The 22588-nt window shown below is 42.7% G+C and overlaps 1 protein-coding gene across 2 annotated transcripts in view; it reads left to right on the top strand.

Annotated features, from left to right (window-relative positions):
* Positions 1–22588, top strand: part of CHN2 (chimerin 2) — a 251210-nt gene that overhangs the window by 121002 nt on the left and 107620 nt on the right. For both annotated transcript variants that reach the window (XM_054692443.1, XM_037509741.2), the window contains exons 2-3: positions 9621–9659; positions 18714–18769. In XM_054692443.1, coding sequence (XP_054548418.1) covers positions 9621–9659; positions 18714–18769 — 95 coding nt within the window. The remainder of the gene's footprint in view (positions 1–9620; positions 9660–18713; positions 18770–22588) is intronic.

Consider the following 22588-nt stretch of genomic DNA (forward strand, 5'->3'; position numbering starts at 1 on the left):
ATTTAGTTGATCACTGCCACAGTTCACTCCATATCTGAAGAGACACAAATGCCCACAGTGAAATCAAGACACATAGAAAGACATTAGTGTAATAGAAGAAGATAGCTCTTCTCAATGACAGCAGAGAAATGCCTGGAGTTACTCTAAAATTGTCTTCTCTAAGGAAAAGGCATCTCCTTTTTCAGGAAGGGGATGAGTAAAAGCATAAATGTCAGGAAATAACTAAGTAAGACAACCTCTCCACTCCATTCCAAAAGCAGTTTCTGGTCTAACCTTACTGTATCACGTGCCACTCTCTTCCATGTGCTACAGTTATATGCACACATGGCCAGAAGCCAGATGATGCCAGCAGCCAGTCAGTTCTTGTTGAATGAATGAATGAATGACTTGATGTCTTTATTTCACCTCTTAGCTGATTCCTTGTGGTTAGATTCTGCATCTTGCCTTTATATGTACACCAGTGTCTAGTACAATATTTTGTGCCAAGTAGGCTGTAAGCTCTAGGTAAATATTTGTTGGATGAATAAACGAATGCCCAAAAGGACTTTTGGAGAAAAGCCAAGAAGACATTCCTCTGATGAAAAGAATTTGTAAAGAGTCAGGCAAATGCTGGAGAGGAGCTTGGGGGGGGGGGTAGTAGGGAAGGGGAAGGGTAGGAGAGACAAGCCTCTAGGGTGAATGGAAGTGGTGGGAGCAAGTTGTCTTGAAGAAATTGCAGAGGAAGAAGTGTGAGTGATAGAGGAGGGAATTATCCACCAGGTGAGCAACTCCATCATGCTGGGAGGAACCCACATTTTGTAGAAATCCTGGATCAGGAGTTGCAAAGACTGTGGGAGACAGGGACACCAGGGATGTGGCAAGTGGTTTGATGAGACAAACCATATGGGAGCTCCCATGCCTTTTATCTGCCTTGACTCTTGCTCCCCTTTGTTGGAAGGAGTTCTTCACTTCCCTGCCACTGCAGATCCCTCAGAGTGATTGTTTCCACTTGCAAGTTCTATTTTCTCAGCTTTCACTCACCCTTTATCTCACTTAAGTGACTTCTACCCACACTCCAGTACAAGATCATCAAAACTCCCGGGCTGCTGCAGCAGCGGGTCCTCTTGTTTATCTTACTTCAACAGCCGCTGATGCTATTGATCATTTTCCCTTTTGAAAGGTCTCCGGCCTTGCCTTTTCATGTCACCCATCTCCTGATTTCTCTTACTCTCAGATCTAGACTCACTCTCTTCTCATCCCTGAAATTTTGGTTTTCCCCCTAGGGATTCTGTCAAGGGCCTTTCCTTACTGCGAATACCCATTCTAGATGGTTTCGCCTACTTTAGGGACAGTTGCCACTGTTATGTCTGGACTTCCATTTCTCTGTCTCTAGCCCAGATCTCCCTTCTGAACTCCAAACCTCTTAGATGTATTTGCTTGGCTGTTTTATAGACTTTTCTTTCCAACAGGAAAAAGCCGAATGCATCGCCATCTGCCAAACCTGCTTCTCCTCTGGTTTGCCTTATTTCTCTGAATGGCATCCCTATTCATCTGGTTACTTATGCCAAAAACCATCCATCTTCTGTCAAAGCCAGAAGTCATTTTCCCTCCTATCCTTCTCTGTTCATGTGCAATTTATCACCAAGTTTCTTAGATTCTAGCTTCTCAGTGTCCTCCAAATCTCAATTTTCTCCATTTAAGTTCAGATCATTGGTGTCATCTGCCCAAAGTACTGCCCAGCACCCCGGATGATCTGCTGGCTCTTTCCTTCCCTCCCTCTTTTCTTTCTCAAGTCCAATTCCATACTGTAACCAGTGTGATCTTTCTAAAGTACAAACTGGATGCTATGCCTTCCTTGCTTACTTTTCTCCTTTCTTTTAGAATAAAGTAGGCCCTTAGCCTGCTTTTAAAAGCCTTTAATTACCCAACTCGTACTTATCTCTCTAATTTAATTCATAGCCACTCTGAAACCTAGACACACACACACACACCATGATGTCTTTGTTTCAACTTGCAGGCTGAACCACATCGAGCTTTCAGTGTCATGTACTATCTTGCTGCTGGCCCTGACAGGCCACATTTTGCTTTATGAGTACGTTTGTCCCTGGTCATCCCTTGCCATTGGCTGCTGTGTACATGTCTGGGTGATAGTAAACCTCTTTGATTAGGCTTAATGTGCATTGGTAATAGAGGGTACTTACACTTCTCTCAGTCCTTGAAGACTATAAGCTTTTCTGTTAGAGCTCTGGGAAGATTCTTCCAGGATCCCTGGACAGAGCTACTCAAGACCAGAAGTAACTGACCAGGGTTTAGAAGGGCCTACTGCCCCAAGCCCCCATCAGCCTTCCAAAGGCTATAGACACTCTTCTTAAACATACTTCTTGTACTTCTTCTTGCTATATTACATCTGCCTCCTTGTTTATTTGTATCCATCAACAGGATGCAAAGTTTTGAGTCAGGGAACATTGTTTTTCCTTCACTTGTCTACTCTTTGAGCACCTCCATGTCCTAGGACACAACAGTCAGGGCCATTCCAGTTGTGCAGTTTATGCCCGGCTTGGGGGGATGAGTGGGTCCTAAACCCAGTTGAGCCCCCTTTGCTAGGCTCCCCTGGCTTCTGGCTGAGTCTTCCAGAGGATAGACCCACACATCAGAAAACAAGACCCATGAGGTTCTTACTTTCATAGTGCTATCCGTGGAGTCTGGGGATACCAATTAGAAACAAAGAAAAACATGAGCATATAGTATATCTAGATAGTGAAAAGGCTCTGAAAGAATTAAAGCTAGCCCTGGGAGCTAGCTTTAGATCAGATGGTCTGGGAAGATATCTCTGGGCAGCCAGAATATTCAAGCTGAGATCCACACGATAATGAAGTCAGCCATGTGGAATCAGAAGAAAGAGACTTAAGATTTCTGGGAATGGAATGATCTTGATGTACTCAAGGATCAAAAGAGAGGCCAGAGTGGTTAAGTATAGTGGGCAAGAGGGAAGCTAAAGACCGTCAGGGAGAGGGCCAGGCACTGGATCGTGAAGTGCTTCCTAAGTACCTGCCTTGCTCACTGTGGTGTATTCAGGGCTTGGCTCACTGTATTTATTCAATAAATGCCTTTGGAATGGAGGAATCTTGTCATGCCTGAGTACAGAGTAAGTGACCCAGGAAGAAGCTCCATGTGGCCCTAGTGCCCTCTAGTGACCATAAGCTCTAGCCCAATATCTGCAATGGCTTCATCTTCAAAATGTCTCAGCCTTGTCCTGGGGGCCCAGCCTCAGGGCCCAACAATAGTTTCTACAATTTTTTTTTATTAACTATTTTCTGCAAGTAGAACTAAATCAGTTACAAAAATCTCTGGCGTGAAATCCTCAGTTACATGCGCAGAAGGCCTTCACTCCTTACCCAAGCAGCAGTTTCCAAAGAGAATACATAGATGTCTGGTTTCTCAGGGGAATGCAGGGAACCAGTACAGGTGACAAGCAGTAGAACACATTCCTGTATTCTCTTGCCAGCATGACAGCAAGAAAGCTCTCTGTAACAGCCTCCACAACGCTATGTTTTGTGACAGGCAGGATGATCTCCAAGTCATCTCACAGCTCAAGTGTGGCACCGTTAGTTTGGATGACCTGATAACACCGTAGCTGCAGGCTGCGGGCTCTGGTCCCTCACATCCTTATGAAGAAGCTGGGGCGTCATGCACATGGCAAGGACATATTGCAGCACATGCACAAACAAAACATGCACTCGTGTAGTAGTTGTTTCCCTTTTGTTTGGATCCCAACCCATTCTGGGCCCATTAAGCTAATCACCCAACAAATTCTGAACTGTCATCTCATTGTGAGGCTGTCCCATGGCTGATTAAAAAACCTGTTTTCATCCAACTTCCCTGGAAGAAGACCACTAACCGCAGCCCATTTGCAAATGTGTGCACCAATAAATCAAAAATGACAGCAGACTCCGTGGGCTCTTCTGGGAGAGGGGATGACAGAGGGAGAGAACCCAGCCTTCTTTTCCTATTACCCTCCTGTCCCCCTGATGTAGCAGATGCAATTTTGTTTGAAATTTCTCAAGGATGGGTAATCTCCAACTTCCACGGTGGATCATTCTCTACATCAGTGAATCTTTCGTTCCTCTAATTTTCCAAAACCCCCATGTGTGTTTTTCTGTTAGTCTAGTCATACTCCACTGAGCCAAGAGAAGGAATCTGGCTCTCCTTGTTGTTTACAGGTATTTCCTCTTTAGTTGTCACTTACCCAAGTGTAACACATGGCATTCTCTAATTTTTCTTCATTAATCAGTCGCCAAATTCCTTTACACTTGCTCCTCAGGCTATTTCATCAAATCAACATAATTCTGGAACTAAAAAGATCTGGGAGGAGATAACCTTCCAGCTGCAGACACCGAAACGTGTGGGATTCATGTGTTTTCACCTCGCTCCATGGCCATATGTTTCCACAGGTTCACTCCTGGGAGCTTTCTGTCTTTCCATTTGCTTCCCTGGACCTAGTCTTGTTGTCTTTCTGATTGAGTCTAGAGAGCATCAGAAATTAAAATGTGTGTTGATAATAGCCAGTGTTGGTGAGGGTGTGGAAAACTGGCATTCTTTTCTTTTTTTAAATCAGTTGTGTTTTTTTTTTAAGATTTTATTTATTTATACAAGAACTGGGGTACAGATCAGAGGCGCAGTAGGATGAGAGAATTCACCAGAGACAGAGCAGGGAGCAGAACAGGCAGATGACCAAAGACAATGCTGAGGGGAGCAGCAGGCAAGGCAGGAGAGGTCTGCCACGCCATATCGGTATCTCCCTGGCCAGCCGGGAATCGAACCCATGTTGCAGAGGCTGCGGACATCTTCACAGTGCATGGCTCAACCCGCTGCACCCCCAGGGAGGCCCCAAACTGGCATTCTTTCACATGTATTTGAAACATCAAATGGCTACAACTTTTTGAAGGCCATTGTAACAGTTTTAAAATAAAAAATATATATACAGCCCTGACCCCAGAGATTCATCTTCCCAGAACCTATACTACACATAGAATGCATCATTGCTGCATAGTTGGACTTTTTCTGCTTTTCAACAATGTGTATGGCTTCTAAATTTAATAAAGGAAATGGAAATATGAAATTATTTTTAGCATGCTCTCAAAAGATGACTTTTTATGACATGTGCTCTTGATCACCCATTTCTTCTCCTTGGGTCTCAGACATTGAAGAGCTTTCCCTGTGCTGATCCCCAAATTCTTCACTGTCCCCCCAGAGTTCAGAGCAGCAGTGCTGTCTTTTCAAGGATTGATTCCTTTCAACAGGTTTTCTCAAGATTGTTTCCAAGTTTTAACTTGTACCTATAGGTCATTAGCCAGTTTTTCTTTTCTTTTTGCTTAATGTGTTCAGATTCTTTATATATTATTTCATTTGTGTGGTAGTATTTACCTATTTTTGATGATTTTCTAAGTTCCTATATCTATCTTCCCTCTTTTAATGAAAGCAGATACCTGCTTCCCAGCCTGCTTGGCATTGCTCATTCATGTTTATTTTGAAATTTCAAAAAGAGGGCCAAGGGACTTGGGCATGGTCTTATGCCACAGAAGCACTTGTCTTTTTTCTCTATTCTTCACCCTTAGCAATTCCTGCACAAACACTGCATAGGCTGTGTGTGCTAGTATAAAAAGTCTTTCTATTGGGCTTTTTTACTTTTACTTTATTTCCAGAGTAGTGATTTATTTCTATAGCATGTTAAAAAACATTGTTAAAAAAGAAACCACGTAGCATTCCCCTGAATTTATTTCTTATATTAATTTTTATACTAGCAATATGAACAGAAAATTAGAAAATTCAGGTAAGTCAAAGAAGAGATAATTAGAAATCACCTATATTTTTATCAGGTATAGCAACTGTTGATGATTCAGTTTATAGTCCTGTAGATAATTTCTATGTATAAAAAAATTTTATCTCTTCTTTAAAAATGAGATGTTTAATAAGTTGTTTTGTGACCCGATTTTTTTAATACTTAACATAGCGTGGATATTTTTCAGTCCGTAAAAATGGATAATTAACGACAGCAAGCATAGAGATTACTAGATGCCAGACACCAGACTAAGTGTTTTATACATATTAACCAACATTTCCCTCCACCATGCTGTATATGGGTGAACATTGTTACTCCCCTTTAAGAAATTTAAAAACTGAAGCTCAGAAAGTTTAGGTAACTTGCCAAAGGTCACGCAGCTAGTAACAGGCAGAGCTAGCTTTTGAAGACTAGACAATCCAGAGGCTTTGCTCTTGACCACAAAACTCTGGCCCACCCCATCATGTGCCTGGCTACTGTACATGATAGTCTCTTCCACTGCTGTCTTCTTCCTGCGCTGTTAGAGTCGCTATCACACAAAGCCATGAACACCTAATGTGTTGGTACAGGTGTTCATTTACTACCTTAAGCTGAAATCCCATGATAGAATTGCTGAGTCAAAGGGCTTACACATTTTGAAAAGTTTCAGAACACATTAGTCAATATTTTTAAAGCAATATATTTGCTAAGCCTTCTTGACCCTTCTAAATCTTTGTTCCTTTCCAAAATGTGTAATTGTCTTCTGACTCCAATGGTAGTTTTTATTCTTAGAACATGAAGCTCTAATGTTCTACTTCCTTTCCCTTCCTTCTGCATTATGCCAATTTCTCTAAAATATTTAACAAAAGAATGCACTTGCCATCAGCATTATGTCTTATGCTGCCAAGACTTCCAATACCCTGCATCTCTGAACTTTAGCTCTTGGCTGGGTGATGCGTATGTGGAATAACATCCTCCCACTTGATTGATGTTAAATTTTTCATGCTGCTAATTTTTACTTTTCTCCATTTTCTTTTTTATTTTTTATTTGAAATAACAAATATGTAATATTTTTGTCCTGATCTCAGTATATGTAAATGAGAGTGGACTGCCTGGTGACTGATGCGCCTGGGCCCGGGAGGCAGGGATCCTGGTCTCTCCTCCCACCTCTGCTGCTCACTCATTTTATGACCTTGAGGAAGCCACTTAATCTTTCTGCTTTCATTTTCTTCATTTGCCAAATGGGGAAGGTGAACTCAATAACCTTGAAAAACTATTCCAAATTAAAAAAAAGAAAAGTTTCATGCTCTGTAAGAGTAAAATAGGTCTTTGAAAAGTAATGTGTGAAACTGGGGCGAGTGTGTGTTGGTGGGGCAGTATTGAAGGCAACTGAAGATTTATTTCAACATATTAAAAATATTTTGCGCCGGTTCTTTTGACCATGGTTTCCTAACAGTGCACTTTAGTGGTTTGTGAAATGTGTCTCTAAGACTAAGGTAATTATAGCTGTGCTATTGAAGCATGACAAATGGCCTCTCACTTTGATTCTTTTATGGGAAAGAAAAACTTTCCATGACAACAGTACTGGAACTTAATTACAGGGTCCAGAGCTGGGGGCCAGGACAGAGACCGTCGTTTGCTCCGGTAAAGGGAGAGAAAACAAGACTATGAGCTTACCTGGGAAGAACAGGACGGGGTGAGGTGACAATACCACAGCACAGTGGCATCAGTGGGGTTTCACTGAGAGCTGGCAATTCGCCTGGTGCTGTCCCCAGAATTTAATATACGTTTTCTCATTTAATTCCCACAATAATCCTAAGAAATAGGTTTGAGGGAGGTACTTTAATTTTTCCTGTTTTGCAAAGATGAGTATTGAGAGGCTCTTAAGCAAGTTACGTCACCTTCAAGATATTCAGCCAGTCGTTGTCAGAGGTAATATTTGAACCCTGAGAGTTGACTCATTTATTTAGCACATACTTTCTGATTGTCTGTGGTATACAAGACAACCTTCTGGGGGTTGGTGAGAGGCACGTGAATGAGGCAAATAGCCTGCTTGTATGGAGTTTGACTAGCAGTGGGGTAAGCCCAGTAATAACAAGCCAGCAAATCAATAAATTATTTCAAATGGAATAAGTGCAGGAAGAGTGACTGGGGTTGAGGGGAGGCTACTTTATACAAGATTGGCAGGGGAAACCCCTGGGAGGTGACATTTAGCCCAGACTTACCTGAGGGAGTAAGCCAGCCTTGCAAAGCCTTGTTGGAAAGTATTTTGCATAGAGGGTCCAGATGAACAAAGGCTGGGGGTTCAGAAGAGCTTTACCTGTATTAGAAATAGAGAAGGCCAGGGTGGTTGAATGCTAAGTGAAACAGGGAAAAATGTCTTCCATGCAGCCAAAGGGGTGGCAGGGACCAGTGCCTTTAGTCACAGTAGGATGTTTTGCATTTATTCCAAATGCAGAGAGGAGATATTGGAGGATTTTAAGCCAGAGAGCATTGTGATCTTCAGTCTCCATAGGCAGCTTCCTTCTCTCTGTTATATTTCCTATAAGAAGACACTGGAAAAGGGTAAATGGTTTATATAAAGTGTGGGCAATCTAAACAAAAGGCAAAAAAAAAAAAAAAAAAAAATTAAGCCACACAGCTGTCACAGTGAATTTGGAAAAGTTCACCAAATTTTTATTTCTAAAAGCATCTCTCTCTCTCTCTCTCTCTCTCTCTCTCTCTCTCTCTCTCTCTCTCTCTTTCTCGGTTGGGGGTGGGGGGCCGGGAATTTCTCAAACTGACTTGCTGCATAAGGTCAGAAACATTGTATTCCTTTGCCTGAAAGTAGAGTGTGGCTGGAGCGCCATATTAAGTGTCCTGTAAGAGCGGTTTAGTGAGGCCCTGGCAGTGCAGGAGCCCAGGATGGCAAAGCAGAACTTCCCTATCGGAGTAAAGGTGCTGAACCAGAGAACTGCCCACCCCCACCCCCCACCCCATCCCACCCACACACAACATCCTGTGATTTGGGGAGAAAAGGTTTTTCCTTCTGATTATAAGCTGCAGTCTGTTGACCAAGGTCTTAGCTATGCGCTCAGGAGGATTCTGATAACTCTTTCCAAATTATAAATTCAGCTGTGAGCTCTGGGGTTGTTGCATGGACAGAACAAGCGAATTTTCTCCCACTGACTGTTTTCCAGACTGATGAATAACAATTTTGTCCTCTCCATTTTGTTGAAACTCTTTCACTCTTTCAGATTATTGAGAGGCTTTCTGGAAATTTCCTACGTCACACACTGGAGTGTGTGACAATGATGTGACTCCAATGGAATCATCAGCATCTTTACTGTCAGATCTAGTATTTTAGGTGCTCAATTGGTTGATTGCACAGTTTCAAGATTTAATTTTATATACTTGTCACTTTGCATCTTGCCCTCAAGTCTTAATGAATGGGCTAAAGGTCTGATTAGAAACTGTGAGATAAATTGCATGTTTATTATGCCAGCTTATGTAAATATCGCTTGAAAGGATTACTGGGGGGTTGGGGAGGGCAGGTACAATTAAGTTCATTGCTTTAAAAAATCTTTTTTGATTTACTGGTCTCTGTGAAAATGATTAAACGATTGATTCTGTCATGGGAAGTGAACTGAATAAAGTGGTGTTGGGTCCACAAGTGTTACTGTTCATATTTCCTCCCTCCCGCCTGGAAGTGTCCCATAAATGAGCAGAGGGGACCCCTGGGACCAGAAGGCAAGTAGCTGACAGGCTGTTGTTCCTCCAGAGGAGACACATGTTGACAGTTTGGCATGCAGCTGACGGATTGATTTCTTTTTCTTTATTTTAGATGCTGAGGAATACCAGCCCCCAATATGGAAATCTTACTGTGAGTATCTGCAATGAGAACCCCCTCACAAGTCTTTAGCAGACCTGCCTCTTGAGCAAGCAGTCCACACCACAGCACTAAAACCCCAAATCTGTTTAGCTCTGCTCGGGAGAAAGATTAGTCAGAGTGGACTGGCGTCACCCTCTCCTGTGGTCAGGACTCCCCAGTCAGCAGCTGGTGACCCACTTCAGGAATGCTTACAAAAAGGAGATGTAGAGTCTAACTGTCACCTTTCAGTTTGGGGTTTTCTTTTTCTTTTTTTTTAAAGATTTATTTATTTTATTTATACAAGCACTGGGTACAGTCAGAAGTGTGGAAGGGTGAGAGAATTCACCAGAGCCAGAGAGGGGAGCAGAACAGGCAGACTGACGAAATACACTGCTGAGGGGAGCAGCGGGCGTGGCAGGAGAGGTCTGTGTGCCATGTGGGACACTTGCCAGCCGGCTGGGGATCAAACCAGCTCTGCAGAGCCTGTGGGCAGCTTTGTAGCCCAGCGCTCAACCACTGTGCCACCAGGGAGGCCCTCCTTTTTATTTTTTTTGCAGAGTTGGCCTGCCAGGGTGAATGTGTTGACATCCATGAATTATGCTCTTGGCCTGTCATCCTAAGGCTTTAATATCATATGGCATTTGCCACACACAAATATATTTATATATATAGATAACAAAAAATAATGGTTGGTCACCACAGGTGACTTCCAGAGATCATATTTGATCATCAGTCACCAATTCAGTTCCCCTCATGAAGGCAGGCAAGCCTCATCACCTCAAGTGTGTTTTCTCTGCCCTGGGATCATCTATCTGACTGAGTACTTCTCCAGTGAGACAGGGAAATAGCTTGGTAGAACAGGAACCCACTGTGCTACAAGCCAGGGGACACAGGTTGTTGTTCAGGCTCCCCTTCTAGACAGCAATAAGAAGCATCACTGTCACTCTTATGTGATGGTGCCTTTATTTCCACCCATGGAGACCCCCCCCCCACCCATGTGCCAGCAACCATACTGGCGATGCGCCCGAACTCCCAAATTCTCACCACGGTCATAAGTCATGGGTGCGATTACTATTCCCTCACATGTTATCCAACAGCTCAGGGAGGTTCAGTGACTTGGCGAATGTTTCACAAAATGTCGTAGAGTGATGTTCAGAATGGAATTTGGAAGCAAGTCTCATCCACAGCCTGCAATATGCAAGGATTTTTCTTTCCATTTAATTGATTGATATAGATAGGTGCATACACAGTCACATATATATGTATGTATGTATATATGTATGTATGTATTTGTTATAAAAGCAATACAAAGCTACATTTTAAAAAGTTAAAGAAACACATAAAACCAAGAGAAAAAATTTCCTGTAATCCACAAGCCAATCCTATCCTATTTTTCACTGCTCTTTTCCATTTGGCAGCCACTGACCCCTGTCAATTTCAGAAGGCAAATGTTTAAAATACAAATACCTAATTTAGTCATTTTTGCTCTTGTTGCCCGCTTTTGTAAAAATGTGTTCATACTGTCCTCGGTGTCCTTCACCTTGCTTGTTACACTTCACGAATATCTTGTTTTTGTCTTTCCATGTCAGCACATCAGTGGTACCTCATTTTTTCCTACATGAGTCTGTTCTTCCATCTGTGAAATGAAGAGGTTGTGCTGGGTCTCTTAGGGCCCTTGCAATCGAATGTTCTGCATTCTGGTCTTCTCTTTTAAAAGGCAGTGCTAATGACTTAGTAATTGGATGTTTTTGTTTGTTTGTTTCCTAATGGAGTGTGAAGTGCTCTGACAGTAAATCAACAAAATATCTGTAGTGGAAGGTATTAGGTGTCCATGACTTACTATGCCTTGCACACAACCTTGCATACATTAACTACCCAATAAATATTTGTTGAGTGAATGCCACCGCAGAGAGCTTTACTGAAGCAAAAAGATGGCACTGGCTCAAATTCATCTCCCCTTTTGCTGAGACCGTGGACCACCCAAAACATATCTCTTAGAAGCACTTCTGTGTTCTAAGGAAGCTAGAAAAGGCATTGCTAACTATATGCTCACAATATCAACTTTACCTAAACATCTTGGTTTTAAGTTTCATTTTTTTAATCTAACCACATTGTGATTTTTTTCAATTTGCTCTAGAATTACAAAACTTTACCTTCAGAAGGGATACTTAAGGTCATTTTATTTTTATATTTTTTAAAGATGTATTTATTTATTTATACAAGCACTGGGTACAGTCAGAAGCCAGGAGGGCGAGAGAATTCCCCAGAGCCAGAGCGGGGAACAGAACAAGCAGACTGATGAAATACACTGCTGAGGGGAGCAATGGGCGTGGCAGGAGAGGTCTGTCGCCCCATGTGGGACCCTCGCCCGGTGGCTGGGCATCGAACCGGCACTGCAGAGGCTGCAGGCTGCAGGCAGCTACGCAGCCCAGCGCTCAACCACTGCGCCCCCAGGGGAGACCCAGTTAAGGTCACTTTAATACAAACCCAGTGACATCTATGAAATCCCTCATCATTATACCCACCTGATGGTCATTCAGGCTCTACCTAAAGGCCTCTTGTGATGTACAGTTTCCCAAACTGAGGGATCATGTGACAAGCAGCACCACCTAAGGCATCAAAAATACATTGACCCAAAGTGCTGGCTCTGTTACCACTTTATAGGCATACCTAGCTGTGCTATCCTCAAGCCCATGCTCCTCCATCCTACTCCCATGATTGTCATCCATTCTTTTGTCTCTATAACCATACAGTAAAATACCTCCTGAATGTTTCTGAATGTCAAGAGTAAGTATTAGAAATCAACAATGAATAAATTGTGACCCATACTTTCCTCCAATTTAAAGTCTAGTAAGAGGTCCTCCCTGGTGGTGCTGGGGTTAAAGTCTCAACGCTATCAAGCTATCACCAGCCACTGAGGCATGAGGGCATGAGTTTGATCCCTGGCCAGGGAGCTTCCCACATGGTGCAGCAGACCTCTCCTGTCTCATTCACTGCTCCCCTAAGCAGTGTATTTCAGTAGATCTGCCTGTTCTGCTCCCCACTCTGTCTCTGGTGACTCCTCTCACTCCTGGAACCTCTGGCCTACACCCCAGTCCTTGTATGCATAAATAAAATAAATCTTAAAAAAAAAATAAAGTCTAGTAAGAGAGACACATATAAACCAATAACTTAAAATTAAAGTGGTTTATAGTGACAATATACTACTCTTCTACCTCTTGGGATTAGAGAAGATTATAGAAGAGGTTAAATTTGCTTATGGATCTTGAAGTGGGGTTCAGTCCTATTTCACATAGCTGGAAAGTTTGGAGTGGGAAGCTTGAAATGTCTGACTTAGAGTCTCAGAAATCAGCTGTGTGATTGTTTATTCATTCATCCATTCATTCAGCAAATGAATTTTATTAAGTCTTTGCCTTAAACTCGACAGTGTATTTGGATCTGAGGGACAAGGATAAATAAGTCTGGGTCTTGCTTCAAAGAACATGTCACAAGATGTCCCTTTAAATCCCTGCCTTCTGTGCTTCCCCTTTTTTTTTATTAGAAGCTAATACTACCATTGGCTGGGCTGTTTGCATGAGAAAAATTTAATCTCCAAGTATCAAATGTCTGCACCTAGTCCTAATACTCAAAACCAAACTCCAAAACATTGATGAAGTCATCCAGAAAGCTTTCGTTTCAATTCTCCAAAGGAAAAGCATTTTCAAGTTCACTTAAAAAATTAATAAAGCCACTTTCTGAACTTTAAGCCAGAGCCACATGAACTGTTTGCCCTAAGCAGACAAGTTCAAAAGTCAGCCACCATGGGTATACTCTGAAAGATTTTATTTTTTAAGAGGCCAAGTGCCAATTAGGCGGCAGATGCTGCAGCCGACAGCTCTCCCAGGAGACCCTCCCGGGCAGCAGGTTAGGCGATTACAGCCTGTGCCTGTTTTTCTAAAGAATTTAGAACCTTAAAGCCCTGATCTGCAGACCCCTGCATCATAATCACCTGGGGAGAGTATTTATAATAAACTTCTTTATATATTTATAATAAACTTCTACCCCATATTTCTGAATTGGAAAAGTGGGGTGCCTGCAATTTCCCACAGCCGTGGGTGTTTCTCATTCACACTTACACCTGACCCACCTTGGTTCAAGTCTGCATGGCCTCATCCTCTGGTTGCTCACAGTGCCATTAAACAAGAGAAGAACTCAATCCCCACGGAGGCTGGACATCCTGTTAGCAAGTCAAGGTATTTACCCAGCAGGTAGGAGGTGGGTAGAGCCAAGAAGATGTTTAAATCCCCTGCTATTCTCCACTCAGACCTGTAAGTTTTTCCCCATGGAAACTGGGAATATATGAGCGATGAGCTGGGTGGTACTGGCTCCATGTCACAACCACACAGCTAGACTCGGTGCCTGGGTCTGCAGGCCCTCATGTGAGGCCATCCCACCTGCTCTCCCTGGAGCTAATGGGTCTCATTGGGTTCAGGGTCACCCAGGTATCCACAGTGAGTGGGTCAGTTCTGTTACCTGGAGCGGGTGAATTGAGTTTTCTTATTGAAGGAAAAGTAAAATATTCTCTCAGCGAGTGCTGGATTTCTCAGTCAGCTTTAGGGGAATTTTCTTGGGGAGCAGGGACACCACTTCTTTGTTCCATGTCCCTTGGTGACCCCCACCCATCCAACAGCCTAGTCAGTGCTGAGGATTGTGATGTGTTGAAGAAGGCCCAGCTGGAGGGTGCCCGGAATATATTTGCAAGATTTCAATGGAAGCAAATTCCATCATGTTATCTGTTAGGCCACAGAACCACCCAGAATATAACATACATTATCTCATTTTGCTTATGAAATGTGTTTGTTGAACAAAGAAAACCAAGAAGTAACACTTCCAGATTATATGACATGTTCCAGTTTTATTAAATGTGCCTCAGATATTGTTTCCTTGGATGTTTGTTTTGTAGTAGCTTACCTTGAAAATGAGGCACTGGGGTGCTCCTGGAAGCTAATATAGGATTGAGAACCCATTTTGATATAACTACAATTACAATTGGCTGCCATTTCATTATCTTTATAGGGACAATGCAGATGACAGCCTTTTGTGCCTATTTGCTAATTTCTCTGTTGCTTGGGAGAGCACCGAGCAGGTCTTATGAATTCTGAGACCTGCTTGCTGAGAAATAGCGATTGAATGGTATGTGTTACTTTGGGACCAGGAAGGAGAGTGGCTTCCGTGGCATGAGGGATTTGCAGGAATCTCTCAAAGTTGCCCTCATTCGGACTTTTCCCAGTTGAAACTGGTGAACTAGCACAGCATTTCTGTTTACCAAGCCTCAGAGTTTCCTGAAAGACACATATAAAGAATTTAGCCTCTCTCTGTCAACATGTTGACAAATGTTGACTCAGGAGAGGAATCTTCACCTGTTCCTCCTCCTGTGTCCTCCATGATGGCTAATTGCATGTTAGTCTCTTTGTTATTCAAGCTCTTTCTCTAGGTTTGTGATCCAGTCCTGTCAGTCCTTCTTTGCCATCAACTCACCCTCTCCTCTGCATATCCACCGGTGTTACCTTAACTCATGCTTTCATGGGCTCTTTGGTGTATAACTGAAATCCTGCTCCCTCAGTTCCCTGCCTCCAAGGTTCCCCTTTGATCCTTCCTTCAGTCAGGCAAAGGGCCCAGACTCTTGACTGTGCATTATAATCCCCAAAGAACTTTAAAAAGAACAGATTTCAGGGTTCTTTGCCAGACTGGCAGAGTGAGCATCCCCAGGGACAGTGGAGTCTGGGACTCTGTATTTTATCATAGATCCTTGGAGATTCTAATGTAAGCAGCACCACGTGGGACCTCTCTGCCATCTGCTTTAGGGAACCCCTGGTGAGACTGAAAAATACAGAATCTGATATCTGAAAATCAGGGCTTAAATCATTATTTCATCATATTATCTTCAAAGGCTGGCATGGCCATTACTTTCTCAGGGGGTGGGGAAGGGTAAGAGGTGCCTTGGATGTATGCTGAGAAGGTTAAATGAGAAGATCCAGATAAGGTGACATCTTCTATTATTCTGAGTAGTCTTATTACCATTCTTACTGAATTCTTATTATTGCACCTCTGAAACAAGATCGCATTACCCCAAGATCACCAAGTCTCTGCCTGCTCATTACAGACAGAACATCCATGCTCCTTACATGATCTTCAGGTTCCAGCTCCATGAGGTCTCCTCCCAAATCATTGAAACCTGGCGCAACAGCCACACTGGCCTCTCACTGACTAGTTCACACATCACTCCCTGTCCCTGCTAAGCTCTTTCTTTCCTCTACCTGTAACCCTGCCCCCTCCACTATCTGCAGAACTCCTCTACTCCTCCCAGGAAAGCTCCATGCCCTGCCCCCATCCTGACCACCTGAGTGAAAAGAGCTGCTTCTTCCTCCCCCTCATTTGAGCACTTGGCCCACCTGGTTTTGTGGCTCCACGCTGGGCCAGTGTCTTTGAAGGCATGGGTGTGACCCGTGAGTCATTAGATAAAGTCCAGTCATTCAGCAAATATGCAGAAAGAATCTATGATGGGTGAGGCACTGCTCTAGGAGCTGGGGTTACCTCAGAGAGCAGAATAAAGACCTTGTCCTTAAGGGCCAGTTTGACGGGTGATGAGTACTGTGAAGAAACAGAAAACTTTTGTAGAAGGAAACAGAGTGATAGGATGGAATTTCATGCCAAGTCAGGAAAGTCAGGTAAGTTCTGAATGAAGGCAGGGAGGGAGCCATATGGATATCTTGGGAAAGAGCAATTTAGGTGGCGGGAAGAGCAAGTGCAAAGGGCCTGAGGTAGATAAAAATAAGTCAGGACTTTGAAATCAAAGGATACATTTTACCTGGATGCTGGGACAAATATTTAACTTTTCTGCACTCCTTGTCTCATCTGAAAAATGAGAATGATAAAGGTACAAAGTGATTTTTTCTGAGTTATTTATGAAGATTCAATAAAAAGCTGTTCTTGGCACATGACAGGCACTCAAATGCTGGTTTCCTCTCCTTCTCCACTCATGCCCAAAGCCGCTGCATAATCCTGACTGTATATCGGGCCTATAGCAGATGCTCACATCTGATATAAATTGCAAAGGCAAACTAACAATGCTTCTCTCATAACAGGTGTCGTCTTTTGCCAGCTCCAAGGTGGGCATTAGAATGGTGTTCACAAAGCCACTATAGCCGTGCCTTTCACATACCACTGTTGGCTTTAAGGGGCATTGACAATGGGGAGAGTGGACAGGAGTCTCTGGATGGGGCTTCTGCTGTCTCCCTTACATCTGACTCTGCAACTCTAGGAGATGACCCCTTTGCTTCCACTTATACTCATTAAAAGCAACACCTTGCAGGGTCTCCCCTGTTGTGCAACGGTTGAGCGCTGGGTTGCGAAGCTGCCCGCAGCCTCTGCAGCGCCAGTTCGATCCCCAGCTGCCGGGCGAGGGTCCCACATGGCGCGCAGACCTCTCCTGCCGCCCGCTGCTCCCCTCAGCAGTGTACTTCGGTCCTTCTGCCTGCTCTGCTTCCCGCTCTGGCTCTGGTGAATTCTCTCACCCTCCCGCGCTTCTGACTGTACCCCAGTGCTTGCATAAATAAATAAATAAATCTTAAAAAAAAAAAAGGCAACACCTTGCAGAAAAGCAGTTAATAGGTGTTGGAGCTGGTTTGAGAGTCTCTCTCTGATGTAAGGAGAATGAGGGACAAGACTAGGATGGTCAGAGCAACATCCACAATTATGTCTGTATCTCTGGCCAACTCCTTCTCTCGTTTTCTTTTCTATAAGAAGCCTTCTCTGACCCTATCTCCTACACAGGGGTACCGTTGTCCTTAAGTGACACAGGCATCATCATGAGTGTGGGCAACCTAAGCTCAACGTTGTGGCACATTACAACATCTAACAGAGGGTGAACGACTTGCTTCTCTGTGCTGCCTAGTCTGCACTTAATTAGATAAGAAAATAACCATGTGGCATTGAAGGCACTGGGGGTCCATAATTATAAAGTAGATCCCACCTTTTCCATCTCTATTTCCATTTGAGCATCTTTTTATCCTTTAATTCAAATTTCTTTTTATTTTTAGACTAAAGAATAAATGAGAAAATTTGCTTATCTTACCTCATTTCCTAAGAAGACTTTATATGATTGAGTTTTTAACTTTTCATAGATTTATTCTATTTAAAATTATTTTCCCTCCTCTAGGAGTTTGAAGATAACATCAATTAGATTTGTTTCCAATTTCTATTTTTCTAAAGGTAGAACCCAAAGAAAACACGGTGGGCTAGCTTCCCTTTAAGAGAAATAGCCAGGCTAACTGGGAAGCAGAGAATCCCTCATTACAGTCTGAAAAAATCACAAATGATATTCAGATAAATTCCATTTTTGTCTACAATTACCTGCTTTCTTCCATACCCACACCTGAAAGTCTGTCTTTAGGGCCATTTTTCAGACTGGTATTACTATTTAAGATATGAAAAAGCCCAAGGAAAAGGAATGACTATGTATGGGACATAGTCGCGTGGAACCCATGGTAACAGGCATGGTAGAAATGGGACTCACGAAAAGAGAAATGACTTGGTATTTCATTCACTCACAGAATCAGTTGTGGCTTTGTTCGTAACTGTAACATTTCAGAGAATGACACTCCTTTTCTTAGGCCAGTCTTTCCCTGATATGTCAAAAAACATTGGCATTGAAATTCCGGAATCCTATTATATAATCTTTCTCCTTAGATGCTCACGAATAGAATTTCTTCTTTAAAATATTTGGAAGAATTTTAGTTGTATCTAATCTTCCAAGAAAACCATAAAATGAACAATGCCAGTAACAATTATGAAACTAAATTGGCCTTCATAGAATTAAAAAAATCAATTTTGCCAGTTTACATGGATGGTGACTAATTTCCATATAAATGATCTGACTTTATTCAGTTTAAAAATGTGCCTGGATCCTCCCTTTTTGTTTGAAATATTTGCAGTTCTTCAAATGTACTTAGGTGGGACTATTTGAAGGCATGTTGGCCTGTGATACAGTTTTCTAATTATAACCACCTTTTTTTTTCCCCCTGACAGTGTATCAGTTACAGCAAGAAGCCCCTCGTCCCAAGAGGATCATTTGTCCCGGGGAGGTCAGTACTCAGCTATTTCCAATACTCCTTATGAATGTCCATGAATTGTCAGCACTCAGTTGATATTGGAGGACTTTCACATTTCCTGCAAGTTGATTTCTATTAACATTTGTGAGAGTGTCACCAAACGTAACATCTTAATAATTTATACCTTGAAATCAAATACTATTATAAAAATACCAATAAACTAACTTGGACCAAAATCTCACATTTTTAATTGTTGCAGAGGCAAATTAAACACTCTTTATAGAAATCTCAAAATAAGAATTCTGATTGCTTTCCTTGTTCCCATTGTTTTGATATTCTCTTCATTTTTCTAAAATCGTGGAATGCTTCCAGCAGAGAAAATACAGACAGTAATAAATATCTAGGTACACAAAACGCCCATATTTTGCACACTTTTATGTTTTATCATATTTACTTGAAATTAAAAAAAAAAAACAACTGCAAAAAATGTGATTGTGCTTTTACTCTTAGAGATAAGCCTTAAAAATGCATTAACTCATAAAACTGCCAGCAACCCATAGAACTTTCCCTAGCCCTCCTTCACTGATCAGTCCTCTTATCATCTGGGTGCCAACAAGATTTGAAAGGCAGGACTGAGGCTCTATTTTCTATTTTTATTCTGACCAGTTTCTTTAGTAGCCAAACTAATATCTTTCAAACAAAGATCCATGGGTCTTTATTTTTGTTATCAAAACTTTGATTAAATATAGAATAGGGGCTATCTTTTAAAGTGTCATATCTGCCTTATCAAAGAGAAAGGACTCTAATTTCAACTCTTGAGATGCATTCTTGAACATCAGCACTTTCTGACAGCCTGGTGAGCTCTGGTTTTGAACCTACCTCCAAAACTGAGGCACACACATCCCTGCACTCAGAGCCAATTCATCACTGTTTAGTGAATGTTTCTACATATAGTTTCCTTTCTGTCGATGGACTTTTGAATTCATCAAGTAATCTGAATTTTAATATGGAGTAGACATTCTTTCCCCAGGAATATGACTTGAAAGGAGAAAATCTCTGATCCTTAAGGAAAAGCCCAGGATGAAGTCAAGTCTTTATTCGGTAGTCTCATCCTCTCCTGTCACTATCCCTGCTGACTCTTGTCCTTTGATTACTTGATAATATCCAAACACAAGAAGCACAGGACAAATACAAAGTTTTAAATGAGATGCTATAAATTAAGGAGCTTTTCAGTGAGAACTAAGAACAAGTGAAAACTCTTTTCATCCTACATTACATTTAGTATTTATTTCCCCTCAGAAAAAATATAGCCATGTCTAGGGAGCTAGAGAAATTGAAATATTTCCATGAAAAGAATATTTGTAAAATTAGAATATAATGAAGGCCTCTTCCTGGGAGTATTAATAAAAGTTACCAGGCAAGGTCAGGCTCCAGAACTTGAAATTCAGGGGGGTAGTAGATATTCATCTGTTCATTTATTCAGCAGATCTTTATGGCGAGCCTATGTTCTTCTGACTTTGATCTAGGTGCTGGGAATAAAGCAGAGAGCTTGGTATTGATACTTTGAGTGTCATATTAAAAGAGTACAAACTATGATGTAATTAAAGATGTAGTTAAGATTTTACCTGTATGTGTGTGTGGTTGGGGGCCAGGGCAGAGTAAGTGGAGGGGGCTTAGTGAGGGAGAGAGATGTCTTTGTTTCTAAAACCCTTGGACTAGGTCAGTTGTCTTTTAAACCAGGTGGAGTGTTAGCAGTGGGAGTGGACAGACTTGACAGCTCCATGGAAACCCTTCCTAGGGTTCATTTGAAACTCTCAGACATCCAGTGAGCTGAGGGGCCACCACCTATCTCTTTAATGTTGCACTTGATTCCAGAGGGAAATGCCACAGATGCCTTCGCAAAGCAAAACTGTGGGCCCCGAGCCACCACCATCTGCTATAATGGAAGGATATTGTGCAGAGACAGTTTTCCTCTCTGACTTTTAAGACAAGCTTTTCACAAACTGCCTTTTATCAATCTGACTCATTAATAAGTTATGCCTGGTTGATGCTGGATTCATAGGTAGTTTGCCTCTAGAAACTCCATACCCCTTTTCTGCTGTGAAACCTAACATGAAATGGATATTCATCAACTCTGTTTCCTCAGCAGGCAGCATGGGGCCTGGCTAATCAGGCAGGTGTCAGGCCAAAAAAGGTCAAGTGTGCTGGAAGAACAGGTGCTGCTTAGACGAGTGCCAGCAGGAGTAGCTTGGGTTCCTTTTGTCCTCCTGTGCAACGCTAACTGCAACTAATTCCTGCCCAAATTGCTAGACCTCCCAGGACTTGGCCTCCTGCGAGTGGAGTCACGGCCTCCTCTTGGATGCTGCTGAACGGTTGCTTCTGCTTACAGATGGTGTTTGAGCAAACGCCACTGCCCTGTAATGGACCTGCAGGTTAAGGGACCATGCCCAATGACAACAGAAAACCTTTCAGTTTGAGTGTGTGGCCAGACAGATTGAAGCTCTGTTAACACATTTACATAAAGCTATAGAAGCTATTTCTTTGGAACAATGAATTCGGCTTTTTTCCTGCATCTTTGCCGTCTCAACCATGAGCTAGCTACTGACACCTACATTTTCCTTTTATACACAGCCCTGCCTCCCACCTGCTTAGCCTTCCACCATCTCCTCCCTGCCACCTCTTCCTTTGCCCCTGGCAAGCTTGCCTAGTGTATTACTCCAACATACTCATTCTTTTTCGTCTATCTTATAACTAGTGACTCCCTAGTATGGGCTTCTCCTAGCTTAGGAACCTCCCCAGAACATGATAAATTCCCACCTTAGAGTCCCAAGTGACTCTGCGCTGACAGAGATGGGGAGCACTGTCTCTCCAGGGCATAGACACAGACCAGCCTGATTTGAATGCTTAGTGACTCTCAGCAGATGCCCACCACCTGGGGGTCTTTACTGGGGAACTAGGTGAGTCAAGGGTACAGATTGATTCAGTCAGCAACAGCCAACCTGCTTTGCAACTCCCCATGGGGAAGCCCTGCTGTAGCGTCAGCTTGACTTGCTTTGAATCCTTGCTCTACCACCTTCTGGATACCTGACTTAGAGCTAAGCATTTACTTTCTCAGGGGCATTTAGATCCAACTCAGGGGCAAAATCTATTTGGCAGGGTGCAATAAATGGGTTATATGTGTCTAGAACAGAATCTGGCACGTGATAGGTGCTCAGTGTCCATAATTCAGGCAGAGACAGAAAGCTGTGAAGAGCAGGCTGAGACCGTCATTAGGGACAGGGGCAGAGCAGTGACAGCATTCTCTGCATGTGAGGGCAAAAAAGGCATTGATCAAGAACAAAGCAAGATGCCAGGGTTGGGAATTAGAGCGCCAGGAAAACAATCCTGAGGATGTAGAGCAGAAGGTACAAGCAGCTGGTCCTGGTGCCAATGAAACCATGTAGGGTCAGGTAGCTGAAGTGACAACTCATTGCTTACTTGAGATTCATCACTGTGAATTAATATTTATGGAGCAGCCAGAGCCCCTGACACTCTGCTGGTGTTTCCTGAGCGCTCCTTGCCAAGGGATGCAAAGCATCATCCACTATGCAAAATTCTCACTTCCCCTTTCTATCAGTTATCAATCAGTCATTTCATTAAAAGTTATTAATTACCAAATGTGTGCTGGGTGGTCTGCCAGGCACCTGGGCAGAGTATTGACTTCCATGTCCCACAGGGCATCTGTAGCCCCCATTCCATAATGACACCTTACTTAAGAAACCTGGACTCCTGTCTCCCACTGTCACCCTTTTCTCTGAGCAGCATCAAGTTTACCTCCAACTATGTTTTTCATTTGTCCCCCTTCCTCCATCT

Source organism: Talpa occidentalis, unplaced genomic scaffold, assembly GCF_014898055.3.
Source record: "Talpa occidentalis isolate TD23 unplaced genomic scaffold, MPIMG_talOcc4v2.1, whole genome shotgun sequence".
Classification (NCBI taxonomy): domain Eukaryota; kingdom Metazoa; phylum Chordata; class Mammalia; order Eulipotyphla; family Talpidae; genus Talpa; species Talpa occidentalis.